The sequence below is a fragment of the Misgurnus anguillicaudatus genome, chromosome 21 (assembly GCF_027580225.2).
Source record: "Misgurnus anguillicaudatus chromosome 21, ASM2758022v2, whole genome shotgun sequence".
In the NCBI taxonomy this organism is placed as follows: Eukaryota; Metazoa; Chordata; class Actinopteri; order Cypriniformes; family Cobitidae; genus Misgurnus; species Misgurnus anguillicaudatus.
This window is the reverse complement of record NC_073357.2, coordinates 46,686,343-46,700,877: the sequence shown is the minus strand read 5'-3', so window position 1 is coordinate 46,700,877 and position 14,535 is coordinate 46,686,343. Positions and strand designations below refer to the sequence as shown.

The 14,535-nt window shown below is 39.8% G+C and overlaps 1 protein-coding gene across 1 annotated transcript in view; it reads left to right on the top strand.

Annotated features, from left to right (window-relative positions):
* col4a5 (collagen, type IV, alpha 5 (Alport syndrome)) overlaps window positions 1-14,535 on the top strand; it is a 48,939-nt gene that overhangs the window by 24,811 nt on the left and 9,593 nt on the right. The window contains exons 18-40 of the mRNA XM_073858837.1: window positions 379-423; window positions 535-616; window positions 902-937; window positions 1,029-1,280; window positions 1,834-1,923; window positions 2,136-2,206; window positions 2,383-2,574; window positions 2,746-2,914; window positions 3,051-3,143; window positions 3,247-3,351; window positions 4,373-4,470; window positions 4,847-4,997; window positions 5,134-5,247; window positions 5,712-5,879; window positions 6,020-6,109; window positions 6,196-6,342; window positions 6,758-6,856; window positions 7,054-7,143; window positions 7,247-7,386; window positions 7,541-7,847; window positions 8,016-8,066; window positions 8,168-8,353; window positions 11,759-11,961. Of these exons, the coding sequence (XP_073714938.1) occupies window positions 379-423; window positions 535-616; window positions 902-937; window positions 1,029-1,280; window positions 1,834-1,923; window positions 2,136-2,206; window positions 2,383-2,574; window positions 2,746-2,914; window positions 3,051-3,143; window positions 3,247-3,351; window positions 4,373-4,470; window positions 4,847-4,997; window positions 5,134-5,247; window positions 5,712-5,879; window positions 6,020-6,109; window positions 6,196-6,342; window positions 6,758-6,856; window positions 7,054-7,143; window positions 7,247-7,386; window positions 7,541-7,847; window positions 8,016-8,066; window positions 8,168-8,353; window positions 11,759-11,961 (2,979 nt within the window). The remainder of the gene's footprint in view (window positions 1-378; window positions 424-534; window positions 617-901; window positions 938-1,028; window positions 1,281-1,833; window positions 1,924-2,135; window positions 2,207-2,382; window positions 2,575-2,745; window positions 2,915-3,050; window positions 3,144-3,246; window positions 3,352-4,372; window positions 4,471-4,846; window positions 4,998-5,133; window positions 5,248-5,711; window positions 5,880-6,019; window positions 6,110-6,195; window positions 6,343-6,757; window positions 6,857-7,053; window positions 7,144-7,246; window positions 7,387-7,540; window positions 7,848-8,015; window positions 8,067-8,167; window positions 8,354-11,758; window positions 11,962-14,535) is intronic.

Here is a 14,535-nt window from a genome sequence, read left to right as displayed (position 1 = left end):
TTTCCATGTTTAAGTGCTATAATCAGGTCCCCAGTGCTTTTACCAACCCAGAAAACATGAAAAATAGCAACCCTGTAACTTTGTTTTGGTAAGGCTCTCGCAAGCATGTAAATATATAGGTCATTCGGATTTCGCTCCCCCCATGACGTAGGTAGGGGATCTTATTATAAAGATACCGCCCCTTCATCTGCGCTATCCACTATAAATTACCTATATGGTATTTTGCGCTAAAACGTCACATATGTACTCTGGGGTCATCAAAGATTTATTTAATATCTTAAAAACGTCTTCTGGAATGTCCCCTTTAAAGTTTGTTGTCTTGAGGCAACAATGTATCACACACATCTATGATCTATCTATCATATTTAATGCTTTAAGGGTGAGAAAGGTGATCGAGGACTTCCTGGACCTCCTGGATATGGGGTATGTCAAATGTCTCTGTTGCGTTTTATCGTTCATTTGGTTTTGAAGATAAATGTATTATTGATAATACAGTGATTTTTATTTAAATAAAACCTTTCTGTCACCCTGCAGGGTGGATTTGAGGGCGAAGGACCAAAAGGGGATCGTGGTGATCCTGGATCACCTGGTCCTAAAGGAGACAGAGGATTTACAGGTATGTAGACACCACAATCAGAAAAGTCAAATTATTATGTTTGTGTCATTTTGGCTCTTACATAATTCATTTTACAACAAGCTTGTGTTCTCAACATGCTCGAGTCCTATGTGAAAGTTTTTCATTTCATTGCAAGTTTCTTGTTATGTGTGAGGGTCATGTGCTATGAAAAAAGGTTAGCAGAAATGCCATGCACTGCCATGCAGTATTTGCTGTTTGCATGAACACCTTATTATATGCACAGAACTTGCTAAACAAAACTTCTGTACTTCTCTGTACAACTAGGTACTCAAGGACCACCTGGTCCACCAGGGTTACCGGGTAAGCAACATGCAGATCAGTTTTTCTTTTTGCAAAATTATAAACAGCAAACATTTGCAAATGCTTACAATGCATATCATTTGAATTTTAGGAACAGGAGGTTCAGGACCACCTGGTCCACCAGGTTTACCTGGAGAGAGAGGAGAGAAGGGAGATGAAGGCGAGCCTGGAACGTCTCTTCCTGGACCGCCTGGAAGGCAAGGGTTCCCAGGTCCCCAAGGACTCCAAGGACCTCCTGGTCCCCCAGGGATATATAATGGTGATCTGCCATGTCTGCCCGGTCCTCCTGGTCCTCCAGGCCTGCAGGGAGAGCGTGGATTTACTGGAGAATCAGGACAAAAAGGTCTACCTTTTATTCCTTTTTATAATACGAATATAATTGTATTGAATGTATTATATATGGTGTTAAGTGCTGCATTGGTGATGGTTTTGCTATAGTGGACTGTGTTAACCAGGCTGGTTAAGAAAGCCTGTTGGGGACACCAGCATCCCAGCAATGTTATCTATGTTAAACATAGTCTTTGTTTATATATTTAACAAACCCTTTGTCTTCTGTGTTGTATATATTTGCCCTAACTCTATTCCTATTTGTAAAAAATGTTTTGTAGACTATGTTTCTTGTTGGTTTCTCTGAAAAAATTGTAAACGCTCTCTCATTTGTAAGTCTCTTTTGATAAAAGTGTTTCCTAGATGAATTACTGTTGTTGTATAAATGCAAATCTATGCCAGGACCAGCATGCAATACACGACAGGTGCTACAGTGATGGGTACCCATCAATGGTGGTCTTTTGAACAAAAAAAAGTTGACTTTATGATCAACCATGTTCATAATTGTGTATTCACAGAAGAGGACATTTGTGTCTAATGCTTGCTACTATTAATGTCTTTTATCTCAGGTCAAAAAGGAGAGACGTGTGTGAATTGTTTTACAAATGGAAACCCTGTCCCCGGCCCTCAAGGTGTTCCAGGTCCTCCTGGAAATCCAGGTAAGATTTAAGTCATATAACATGAGCACTCTCCTGTGGCATGATACTTTTAGTGTAATGTAAATTTAAGAAACGTCTGATTTGGCTTTTATTGTAATACTTGAATTCCGTAAGTGATGGACAAAAATGTATCTCAGAAAAGATGACTATGTTTATATAGAGAGATATATATATGCTTTTCAAGTTGAATGTCCCACTTGTTCTTGTCTCAGGTACACCAGGGTATCAAGGTCCTAAAGGAGACAGAGGATTCCCAGGAGGGCCTGGGCCCACAGGCTTGCCTGTGAGTGCCCCCTAATTATGTTCCTCTTTATGTTGTTGTTCCTCTACCTAAATTAATATTAAAGTCACTGCACACTGTTTCTCAAATTTACTCAGTAATGTTAGATGACTTTTTTCAGATCTATGTTTTTATGTCTCCATGACATTTCATTTGGGATTGATCTATCTGTCCTTCAGGGCTTAACAGGGCCTCAGGGTCCCCCTGGATACCCGGGAGAGAAAGGTGACCCGGGTGAAGCCATCCCTGGGCTTGGTGTGAGAGGAGAAAAGGGAGACACAGGCTTCCCTGGTTCTCCGGGTCTACCGGGCCTAGAAGGAAGACCCGGCCGTGATGGACCACCAGGTCCTCCTGGCCCCAAAGGACCACCTGTAAGTGTTTTTTATATAAACACATTCATGTAAACAATCTTTTGCATGTGAAATGTGAAACAGTGCCTTGATGCAATAATTGATTAACTGAGACTTGCCTTAGATCCTAGTAGTACGTTTTTAACTTGGGTGGGTCCCTTTTATTAACCCTAACTAACGTACCTTTTAAAGGGCTCTGCACTGCTAAAAGGTGCACAAGGTCCCCCAGGTGATCCTGGCTTACCAGGTTCTGTGGGAGACAGGGGTTTGCCTGGTCCCCCAGGATATGGGTCTCCAGGAGGCCCTGGAGAGAAAGGTATCCAGGGTGTTTCAGGAAGACCAGGTGCACCTGGAGCACCAGGTCAGAAATCAGTGTTGTCAGCGAAATGAAAGGCGAATGTTGTCCATGTATACAGATAAAAAATAATAACACTGACTGCACTGTCGCTTGTCCATTTTAAAAGTTACATTATCTCAATGTTGGTCTAAATGACTAGGTCAGAAAGGTGAACCTGGGCTGGCTATGTCAGAGAAAGGTGACCGTGGACCCCCAGGAATACCAGGAGATCCTGGTTTGCCAGGAAGTCCAGGTAAAGAAGACATTTGCAATTGCACTTCTCAAACACACACTCCATAGCCCCGAATGCACGTGAAACAGATATGTGACAGAGATTGGTTTCCTTATCTATACAGGTGACCCTGGTTTAAATGGACAACCTGGGTTCCCAGGCCTCCCTGGAACCAAAGGAGAGCCTGGTCTTCCTGGTGTTGGCCTGCAAGGACCTCCTGGTCCTAAAGGTGTGTATTGTCTATATTTACCATTGTAGTCTATCTATATTTGAATTTAAACACATAATGGGCCCTATTTTAAAGCTGCCGTCGCAACTCTAGAGGATTGAGCAGTTTCCAAATGTTTACAATTTCATGTCCCTCCCCCACTACCACCGAGCCACCTCCCTTCTCGAGCTCATCCTCGTCAGCGTGTGTGCACCAGCATTATTGTGAACGCATACTTAGCAAGAATACTTAGATTACTTACATAACACTCCGAAGCAAAATTACCTGTCGAGAAGAAATGTGGCAAGCTCTGCATCAAGCTTGAACCCTTTAAAATCTCGTAGATTCCTCCACCTTTCAAATGCTGGTCCGATATTGATTCTAGTTTTATTACAGTCACGGTCGCTTTCTATCTTTGTTTCCCTCTTTTCATCATTTATTGTTTTCCTAGCTCTGGTTGTTAACCGAGGAATCGGAAGTTTGTTAGTGAATGTTCTCTTCGCCATCCCCCTGCGTTCAATCCAAAACACTTGTGAACTTCAGGCAGATGCACGTGATATTGTAACACGCGCGAGGGGGGATCTGTGGCGCGTGCAGGTACTGTGATTGACAGGCAGATTTTACACAGCCCTTCGCTGATTGGACCAAATGAACCGGCCTGCACTGATTGGACCAAGTGAACCGGGAGCGGTGGATTTTTGCAAAACAAATAACAGGCTCTAGGTGGAGCAAGAAGCGAGTTTTTAACAGTCTAATTTATGTTGTTCTATCGGAGCATAGTGTTTGTTTCAGTGAATATGATCAAAAAATATGATCAAAAAAGTTGCCGACCGCAGCTTTAACAATCTAAGTGCATTGCCTAAAGTGCACAGTCTAAACGGGCGTGTCCAAATCCACTTTTGCTAATTTAACAACTGGAAAAGGGTTGTTCCTATTCTCGTTATGAGTAATGGGTGTGTTTTGGGCATAACGTGGAATAAACCAATGAGAGTCACAGCTATGACTAACAGTTATGACTAACAGTTTTATCTTATTTGTCCAGGATTTCCTGGTATTGCTGGTTCCCCTGGTGGGCCTGGTGTTCCTGGGCGACCAGGTTTGGATGGACTTCCCGGACAACCTGGATCACCTGGATCTAAAGTAAGAAGCACTATATACTATACACTATGGGGCGGTTTCCTGGACAGGGATTAGACTTGTCATAGACTAAAATAAATGTAAGAGCTGTCCAAACTGAAAAATACTTGCACTGACATATCTTAAAATACATATTTGGCCTTTATTTTGCCTCAAAATGCACATAAGTAATGTTTTAGTAAGGCATGTTTGTTAAAACTAGTTATATTTCCTGTTTAAACTAAGGCCTAGTCCTGGTTTAAGCTAATCCGTGTTTGGGAAACCACCCCTATATAGTATATATTTGTGTGTGTGAGAGAGAGAGAGAGTTCACTACTCTATGGGGTGGTGTAAATGCATTTTGAGTATGGAATACCAATAAGTGTCTTTTTTCCCAAAGGGAGAGCCTGGTTTTGGTCTACCAGGCCCCCCAGGTCCCACAGGATTTCCTGGGCTTAAAGGTGTATCCGGGCCTAAAGGTGATCCTGGTTTCCCTGGAAACCCTGGTGCACCAGGGCGACCTGGCATTGACGGTGCTCCTGGATATAAAGGTAGTGAATTATTTCATGTCTAAATTGTGATAGAGATTAGTAATGCTTATTGCTTCATGAGATGCTCTGGCTGTTATGCTAACACAAAGCTGTGGTACATCAAAGTAAATACAAGTTGCCTGCATTTTCCCTTTAGGTGATGCTGGTTTTCCTGGTGGTCCTGGCCCTCGTGGCCCTCCAGGACCCCCTGCCTTTGGCGTTCAAGGTCCCCCTGGTCCTCCTGGACCTCCAGGCCTTGTGGGCCCTTCAGGTATGCCAGTAATTAATTCATGTCCAGTTGTCATGACATGTGAAACCAGAAAAAATTCTAGAGATATGCTTGTGATGCTTGTTTCTAGCTCTGTAATGCAACAACAGGCATTGCACTGTATGATTTGAAAGCTTTATGTTTATTGTATATACAAAATAATATTGCTTATAGGTTGATAGAAGAAAACCTTGTCTGGGAATACAAAAAATATCATTATACATTTTTTTAACCCTGGCTACGCAGAAAACCTTACAAGCTGTTAGATAAGATATAATGGCTTAATGGAAGTTTATATCCCATACAATTCTATGACAAAGGCTCAATGGGTAGCACTGTGGTTATTTTTATGAATATGGCGCTTAGAAATAAATAAACAAACAAACAATTATAGAACCGATGAATGTAGGACTAAAATAAGAGCAGATATCTTATCAAATACGCCATTGTCATTTCTTCTGTACCAGGAGCTCCTGGCTTTAATGGAGAAAAGGGAGACCGTGGCCCTCCAGGTTCAAGTATTCCAGGTTTGCAAGGTGACAGAGGTAGCCCTGGACTTCCTGGGCCTCCTGGCCTAGTTGGCCCACCTGGGGTCCCTGGAACATCGGGTCAAGATGGCCTACCTGGCCTGCCTGGTAATATGATTCAGCAACAATAACAACAGAGTCGTTTTATTCGCAATATAAAATGCATTTTGACTGTATTTAATTAGCAATGTATGTTTTGTTTCTAAATCCTGAATCTAAATCACCTCTAATCCATCTCTATAATGCAGGGCCTAAAGGGGACATGGGTGTGATGGGTTCACCAGGACCGGCTGGCTCCCCCGGCAACCCTGGCAGACCAGGCTCTGTTGGACCAAAAGGTCTGCAAGCATGTATTTCTTGTACTTAGGAAAAAATTGAAAGTTCTTAATGAAATTAAACACTATTCTGCTTTGGGTACCTGCAGGAGATGATGGTGTCCCAGGGCGCCCAGGAAACCCTGGTTATGACGGACAAAAGGGAGACAGAGGTGACCCAGGTATTCCTGGCCCGCCTGGCACATTACCACCTTCAGGTCTAATGAAGGGGACAAAAGGAGAACCGGGAGTTCCAGGTGAGTCATCCTGCTGTTGTTGTCTGCCATCTTGCCATCCTGTTGTTGGCGTCTAAACCAGATGAAATGATCCAACAGAACCTGTCAATCATTAAATGTTGGTGACCTATGTTGGGCCAATGTTAAGTAGCCTTTAATAGAATTTTCTGTTGGACAGCATTGGAATGATTTTTTGCTTAAAGGTTTGCTGGTTGATCACAAAAGTCTGGCTGGTTAAGATGGTTTAGAAGTTCACTCAAGACACAAGCCTAGCTAAAACCAGATTTTCTGATCTCTTTAGCAGAGTTGTCGTTTATATTTGCAGTCTTAATGTATTGCCATAATCATACATAAAGATCAAAACTGCCTCAAGGAGCTACCAATGCATTTAACTGCACAAATATTTACTGTCTGATTCTCTATATTTGTCATATAGGTTTTAATGGACCACCAGGAGCAAAGGGTATTGCTGGGATCACTGGAGACCCTGGTCTCCCTGGGCAAGACGGAAGGCCAGGACAACCAGGACCTTCAGGTAAAGCAGGCAAAACAAACTGGTATATGTATACAAACTTATATAAACAAAAATCTGAAATATTTTGTTAGGTAGGAACAATCTAAAGCATCTTCATTCAAGTCTATTTCCAGGTCTAAACCTATTGGCAAAGTTGAAGTACAATGTAAAGTATATTGGGTATAAATCTGACAAATATTTTTCCTCCTTATGTTTAGGTCCCAAAGGGGACCCTGGTCTCCCAGGAATTCCAGGGGCTTCTGGAGGCCCAGGACCCAAGGGTAGCATGGGGGAGATGGGATTACCAGGTCAGCATCTTGCTTCCATAAGCTCTGAACAAAAACCCTTATCATGTCAATGAGGTTCTAAAACCTTGATGCTAGATACCTTGATACTATCTTTTTGTTATAGGAACTCCTGGAGTGAAAGGAAACACTGGCCAACCTGGCCGAAGCGGTCAGCCAGGATCACCAGGGACACCAGGTTTTCCAGGAATCAAAGGTGATCCTGGTACACCAGGATATGGATTACCGGGAAGTCCAGGGCAAAAGGTAAAAACATTGTCATTTTCAGCTATTACGTTGAGATGGGGTGTATTTTAGTGTTTAATATGGCACAATACATTGTATAAATGCTTATGTATGTTTCTGACTAGTTAAGCATGAATTTTTTGTCTTAAAAACCGGTTCCTATAAAAATTCCTAGGGTGAACCAGGCAATCCAGGGTTTTCTGGATCTCCTGGGCTAAAAGGCCAACCTGGACTTCCTGGACCTCCAGGGCAGACTGGAAACTCAGGACCAAAGGGTGACCCAGGACTCCCAGGAATCTCAGGTGCCAGTGGCCCCCCCGGACCTAAAGGAGCAGATGGAGCACCAGGTCCTCCTGGTCTTAGTGGATCACCTGGCAGACCAGGAGACCCTGGGCGAAGTGGATTTCCTGGCAACCCTGGTGATAAAGGTCTGGCCGGTCGCGATGGTATTCCAGGACCACCAGGACAAAAGGGTGAACCAGGTGTGTCTCTTAGTTTATTCACATATACTCTTGTATAGGTAATCATATGTGTAGCATACTACATACAGTAGAAAGAAAAGGAGGAGGCATTAGAAACATCATTTATATGTTTTTTTTTTTGTTGATAAGCCTGTGATTAGGATAACTTCTTTTTAACTTTTTACCCAGGTGCTCCAGGCCTTGGTAGCCAAGGACCACCTGGAAATCCAGGATTCCCAGGTAACGTTTTGGGTTTTCTCTACTTTTTATTATTTTTTTTAACGCATCTGCTTTCACACTCAGCAATATTTTGATAATTTCATGTTTTTTGTGTGTCACAGGGCCTAAAGGAGACCCCGGTTTTCAAGGCCCTGCTGGTAGTCCTGGATTCCCTGGTCCAAAGGGTGATCCAGGATTTCCTGGGTCGCCTGGCCCATCTGGTCCTGTAGGTCCACCTGGCCCTGCAGGTCCCCCATCGCAGGGGCCTAAAGGTAACCAAGGTCCACCTGGTCCCCCTGGAAGAAACGGTAAGTTAAACACCTTATCCTTATGGCCAACTCTGCTCTCTGTTTTATACATTGTCATTAGTCAAAGTAATAGTATGGCTATATAGTATGGAAGTATGGCGGTTTCGGATGCAGTGAAAATAAATTTCTTTTTAACATTCTACATATTTTTAGTAATTTTATACTTCCATTATACAAAGTAAAGCTATTTAACTCTTTCCCCGCCATCTTTTTTTTTAAAAATTGCCAGCCAATGCCAGCATTTTTTTATGATTTTCACAAAAATGTTATGCCTTTCAGAAAAGTTTTTCTTTACATATATATACAGACAATATATTAAATGAAAAACAGACCCTCTTCTTTAAAAAAAGTTTCATCCTACATTTGTTTTCTTTTCATTACCTCTCAAATATTGGTAGGTTTCTTCAAAAATACATAATTTTGAACAAAAGGCTGAGATAATTGCATTTTTGTAAAGGACTTTTGTTAGAGATCAGGTTAAGAATGATGATTAAAACATAAGCCGCCTTTCCACTGCACACGACATAACGACATGATTGTCGGACTTCGCCCCCTAGTGGCAGTCGTAATGAAGTCAATATGGAGGCAAGATTAAAGTAACGTATACATATTAAATGAATAATATGTTACTTATCAGTAATTAATCGGGCTTTTTTAAGGATTAAAATGTTACTGATAAAGTTAAACAAAAAGGATTAATGATTTTCACCTCACACACAGTTTTTGATTGAAATACACTGAAATACATCACTTACAATCAGCATTCTGCATGCGGTGTAGTCGCACAAGTTACATTTTTTTAACGGATCCAACGCTCAAAACGTATCCGAAAATTACGCATCCGCAGATGGTCGCCACCTCACGCAGCCCCTTTGCGACTCTCCATAGGAAATGAATGACTTCCGGTTTATCGACCGCCGTTTGTCGTGTGCAGTGGAAAGGCGGCTACAGACAGAGTTTTTGATGTTTTTGAATCAATGGATGCTTTAGTGTTATATAAGTTGGGTAAGAGCGCAACCTGGTGGATAATAGTGGAAATATGTATTGTCGTAAAAATTGGCAGGAAAATGCTTTCTCCTAATTGTCGAGATAACTCATCACTTTGGCAGGGAAAAAGTTAATGTTAAAGTAAAGCATACCACACTATAATTATGTGTATGTGCGTAATTGAGCATTTTTCTAGATGTGTATGAATAGATCTTGTTTCATGGTTATCAGATGTTACACAATGATCAGCGGCATCTTTTATCAACAGTGCATAGAAAAGTATAAATTTTGTCCTAAGGAAGATAGAATGTGCCAAAAAAATGTTATTTCTAAATTGTGCGCACGTGATTCTTACGCACATCAGTAAGTAATCGTTGATGAATCCCACATCTTCTTAAAGGACAAGTTCAGTATTTTACACTTAAAGCCCTGTTTTCAGATTGTTTATGATGAAATAGAACAGTTTTGACTGAAATTTGGACATATGATGCTGGCCCGAGAATGTTCGGGTGTTTCTTGTATCACCTCCCACCTCTATAATGGGTTTATAGGTGCACAGGAACAATCCTTCCTAAAATGCATTAAACTTTCATTTACAAAGACGTGAACCTTACCGAGTGGTCAGGGGTGTTCACTGGTATGCAAAACAGGGCTTTAAGTGTAAAATAACTAACTTGTCCTATAAACACTGTGCGCATCCACATTCATTTGCATTCACAAATGCCTCCAGTGAATCTTATATGGTGACAACACTTTATAAATCACGTAATTGTGTATGCCCTCGCTGAAATCATGGCATAGAGGATTAAAAACTTCTCAAAAAAGATATTGAAGTCCTTGTAAGCCAAGTGCTAGAAATTTGGATTGCTTACTTGAGACAAAAGAAAAATTGAAAGAAAAAGGAAGAAAATCTGTGTGTACGCACTGTTGATAAATTAAGCCCCAGGTGTACATGCATTACAATATCCATGTAATAATCAAAATTTGTTGACATTTCAGTTAGAGATGCACCGATATATTGGCCAATATCTGTACTGGCAGATGAAAGCAGTATATCATGCTATCGGCTTAAAAGTTTAAAAACAGGCGATGGTCATGGCCGATATATCTGATATAATAATATCAGTATAATAATAATAATAATGCAATGAATTGAGCTCTGTGTATACAAAATGTAAAGAAATATTACTAGTGTGATGTTCAATAATGGTTATTATACGGATGAATAACATTCAGATTCACAATTTAGTTAATGCAGTTTAATATACTGTAACCACCAAACTATCGGCATTGGTATTGGCATATATTAGTCTAAATAACTGGGTATCGGTAGAAAAATTTAATATTGGTGCATCTCTACTTTGAGTTGATGATGAATGTCTGTGTAAATGTGTCAGGTCAATTTTAACCCTTTCACTGTCACCGTTCCTCCCGAGGAACACCTGACTTTACTTCAATATTTTGGATGTAAATGTTTATCGAATCGTGACAAACTATATATCTTTGGAAAGGTCTAAGCCTCTAGAATACAGATATTTTCAGTGTTTTATAAAATAAATTATGTAGGAAGAGTAATTGATTCATTTATGATTTATGATATTTATTATGATATGTTTTTAATTTAACCCCATAACTGTCACACCACCCTTTTGAGTGGGGGGGTGAAAAGTTGATTTGCACTTTAAATGAATATAACTATGGCATTTTTTGGGCTAGAAGCCTAATCTTGGTCTTGTTTTAAAGAAGACAATTTAAGGTGACATGACATATAGTAGGATTATCAATGTTTTAGGCGCACTCTTATCATAAATGAATCAATTACTCTCCCTACATAATTTATTTTATAAAACACTGAATATATCTATATTCTAGAGGCTTAGACCTTTCCAAAGATATAGTTTACATCCAAAATATTGAAGTAAAGTCAGGTGTTCCTCAGGAGGAACTGTGACAGTAAAAGGGTTAAACATTTCATTTTGTTCCTCTTTCTCTGGACTTTTGAAATCTGTTCACCATTGACCCTACTGGAGGTCCTGCATGTTAGACCTCCTGGTTTAATACTCATCTGTGTCATGATGTGCACTTTTTCGTTTTTGGTGTTTTACTACTGAATAGGAGGCTGGAATGGGTTATTATAATCTACTTTTTGACACCCTTTTTTTTTATATCTATCCATTTGTAGAAATATAATTGTACGATTTTCTTTTTGTCTGTGTCATACTTCCAGAACACTGTATCACACATTCACAATGATTCGGCACTATAGTACATATGATGAACATACACACAAACCCACTGATGCTTGTTTTAAGTAATTTTCATGATATGAAATGAATGCTATTTGTTTTGGGTTTTAATATGATTCTGGATTGAACCTAAGTTTGAGTCCTAACTGATTTGTGTCCTGTGAATATGAAGGTCCTCCTGGTCAAGAGGGTCCTCGTGGACTTCCAGGTGGTGGAGGAGTAAAAGGTGAGAAGGGCATGCCTGGATTTCCTGGGACACCAGGTGCACCTGGACTGAAAGGAGATCATGGTTCCCCTGGTTTCCCGGTAAGCATTATACATGTGTTCTACGTTTCACGACCTTGGTTTTACCTTAACCGCATAACTGTCACACCTGTGTGTGAAAAGTTAATTTGCACTTCAAATGAATATAACTCTGGCATTTTTTGGGCTAGAAGCCTAATCTTGGTCTTGTTTTAAAGAAGACAATTTAAGGTGACATGTGACATATAGTAGGATTATCAATGTTTTAGGCGCACTCTTATCATAAATGAATCAATTACTCTCCCTACATAATTTATTTTATAAAACACTGAAAATATCTGTATTCTAGAGGCTTAGACCTTTCTAAAGATATATAGTTTGTCACGATTCGATAAACATTTACATCCAAAATATTGAAGTAAAGTCAGTTGTTCCTCAGGAGGAACGGTGACAGTAAAAGGGTTAAACTAATCATTTGCTTGTTTTGTAGCATTAAAGCAGGGGTGGGCAACTCTTGGTCCTGAGGGCCAGTGTCCCTGCAGAGTTTAGCTCCAACCCTAATCAAACACATCTGAAAAATCTAATTGAAGTCTTCAGGACTGTTTGGAAATGACATTCAGGTGTGTTCAATTAAGGTTGAAGCTAAACTCTGCAGAACTGTGGCCCTCGATGCCCACCCCTGCATTAAAGGGACCATTTAAAACAGGGGTCGGCAACAAGCAATATTTTCTGGCCCGCCGGATTAATTTGAAGTCCGTTTTTTTTTTTATCAGACTTTTTTATTTTACAATAACAGTTGACAAAAATGGCCCCGTGTATCATTCCTTCATTCGTTTTTTTCAAATCAAAACCAAAAAGAAAAAGAAAAACGAGTTGTTTTTCTATTATTTATTTCCTGATCTAAAATCATACGACTCGTTTTCCGAAGGTGCGCTCAGATCAAAAATTAAAAAAAAGAATGAAAACGGGTTTGGACAAATTTTAATTGAACACCTTAGCAGACATATACAATGAAATACATTTAAACAGATCAGGTACTAACAGATTACATTTTAATAAGGGTTTTAATAAGGGTTTGAATAGCAACCATGCTTTCCTGTAAGTCTCATTCGCTCACAGTCCGACCTTTGAACTTTTTTTCATTATTAGCCTATTTATTCGCGTATAACACACTGATAAATAATATGTATTACCTGATAAAAAAATATTTGCACTAAATGCTGCACAAAACTCTTCCTCTAGCCCACACTCTAAAAAAAAAATCCGTAAAAAAACGGATAATGTCCTGGCAGAAAATTACCGGCACTTTTTCCGTTATGTTTACAGACACTTCCGTTTATTCAACAACTGAACATTCTGTAGATTTATAGAACACTGTCCGTAGATTTACAGAACATTTTACGTAACCTTTAGGGACACTTCAATCTGAAGTGCCTATGAAACGCAACAATGGTGACAATCAACAACAAAGCTTCATGCCGCAATGCATGCTGGGTACCAGGACAAAAAACTTTCTTAACATTTACTCTCACCATTGTTGAGATTTGTATTCAAAGTATTGATGTCTCTGAAGCAAAAACCACAGCTGACACATTATAAGCCATCTTATTCAATACATTGTGTTTTTTAGATCAGCATACAGTCTCACTCTTATACATTTCAGTTCATTATTCTTATTTTATAATTTCATATTTAAATGTTAGACAGCATAACATAAAAACAACTAAGCTTATATGACATTAAGAAAATTCTCCTTCCTCAAGCAACAAACAAGTTGAAATTGCTACAAGCAAAAACATTGTTGCAATGCTAAAAGAGCAGAGTCAGTTCTGGAAGGTAAAGGGACAAAAGCTTAACTAAAGGGAACACTAATCACCATAGTGGTGACTTCAAATGAATCTAAAAGAAACACAAACTGGAGATTTAATGTGATAAATGTTGTGGTTAATATCCATTTGACTTAAACGTCACATCAGAAAGAAGATTTGTCTACTAAATCACATGTGTGGATGCTGAAATAGTTGAACACTTGTATCTTGTTCTAACAGCATTTGTTTAGAAGTTAAACATCATCCATGTTAGAAAATAACTCTGCAAGCAAGTTGTAATTTTAGGTTTCAAACAGAGATGGTGATAGAGAGGCAAAAGTGAAAGATTGCAGCAGGGGTTATTGTACCCATAGTGCAACATGTTATTAAAAAACGGATAAATGCCTGTAAAACATAAATACGGAAAATTCGTTCATATTTACACAGTACTTTGTACGTTTTTTAATGGATTTTTTTTTAATGGAGTGCAGAGGTCCCCAACCACCGGGTCGTGGACAGGTTGCCACCGGCTCGCAAGAATGTCCTGAAAAAATGCGTATAATAGCTAGTTTAATCTTAACGGGCCGTTCTTTCTCGTTCTCTTTTTTTCTCTACCAGCACATCCGCGATCATTACTGTCATTAGAGTTTGAGCATACTTCTAAAACACAATCGATCAAATAATTGCAGAGGTATGACTTCATGAATCCTTTGCAAATTTACCTCGTAAATCGTGCAATGCGTTCCTCCGCGCATAGCTGCAACTCCTCCTTCTCATCTTCTCCTTCACTACTCATTTTTTTGTTCTGTTCTGTTACTTAAACTTGGGGCTCGAGCCCGACCTCAGGTTCGACCTGCCTTCGAGAAGACCAAGTCAAGTTCATTTACCGTTAATTATT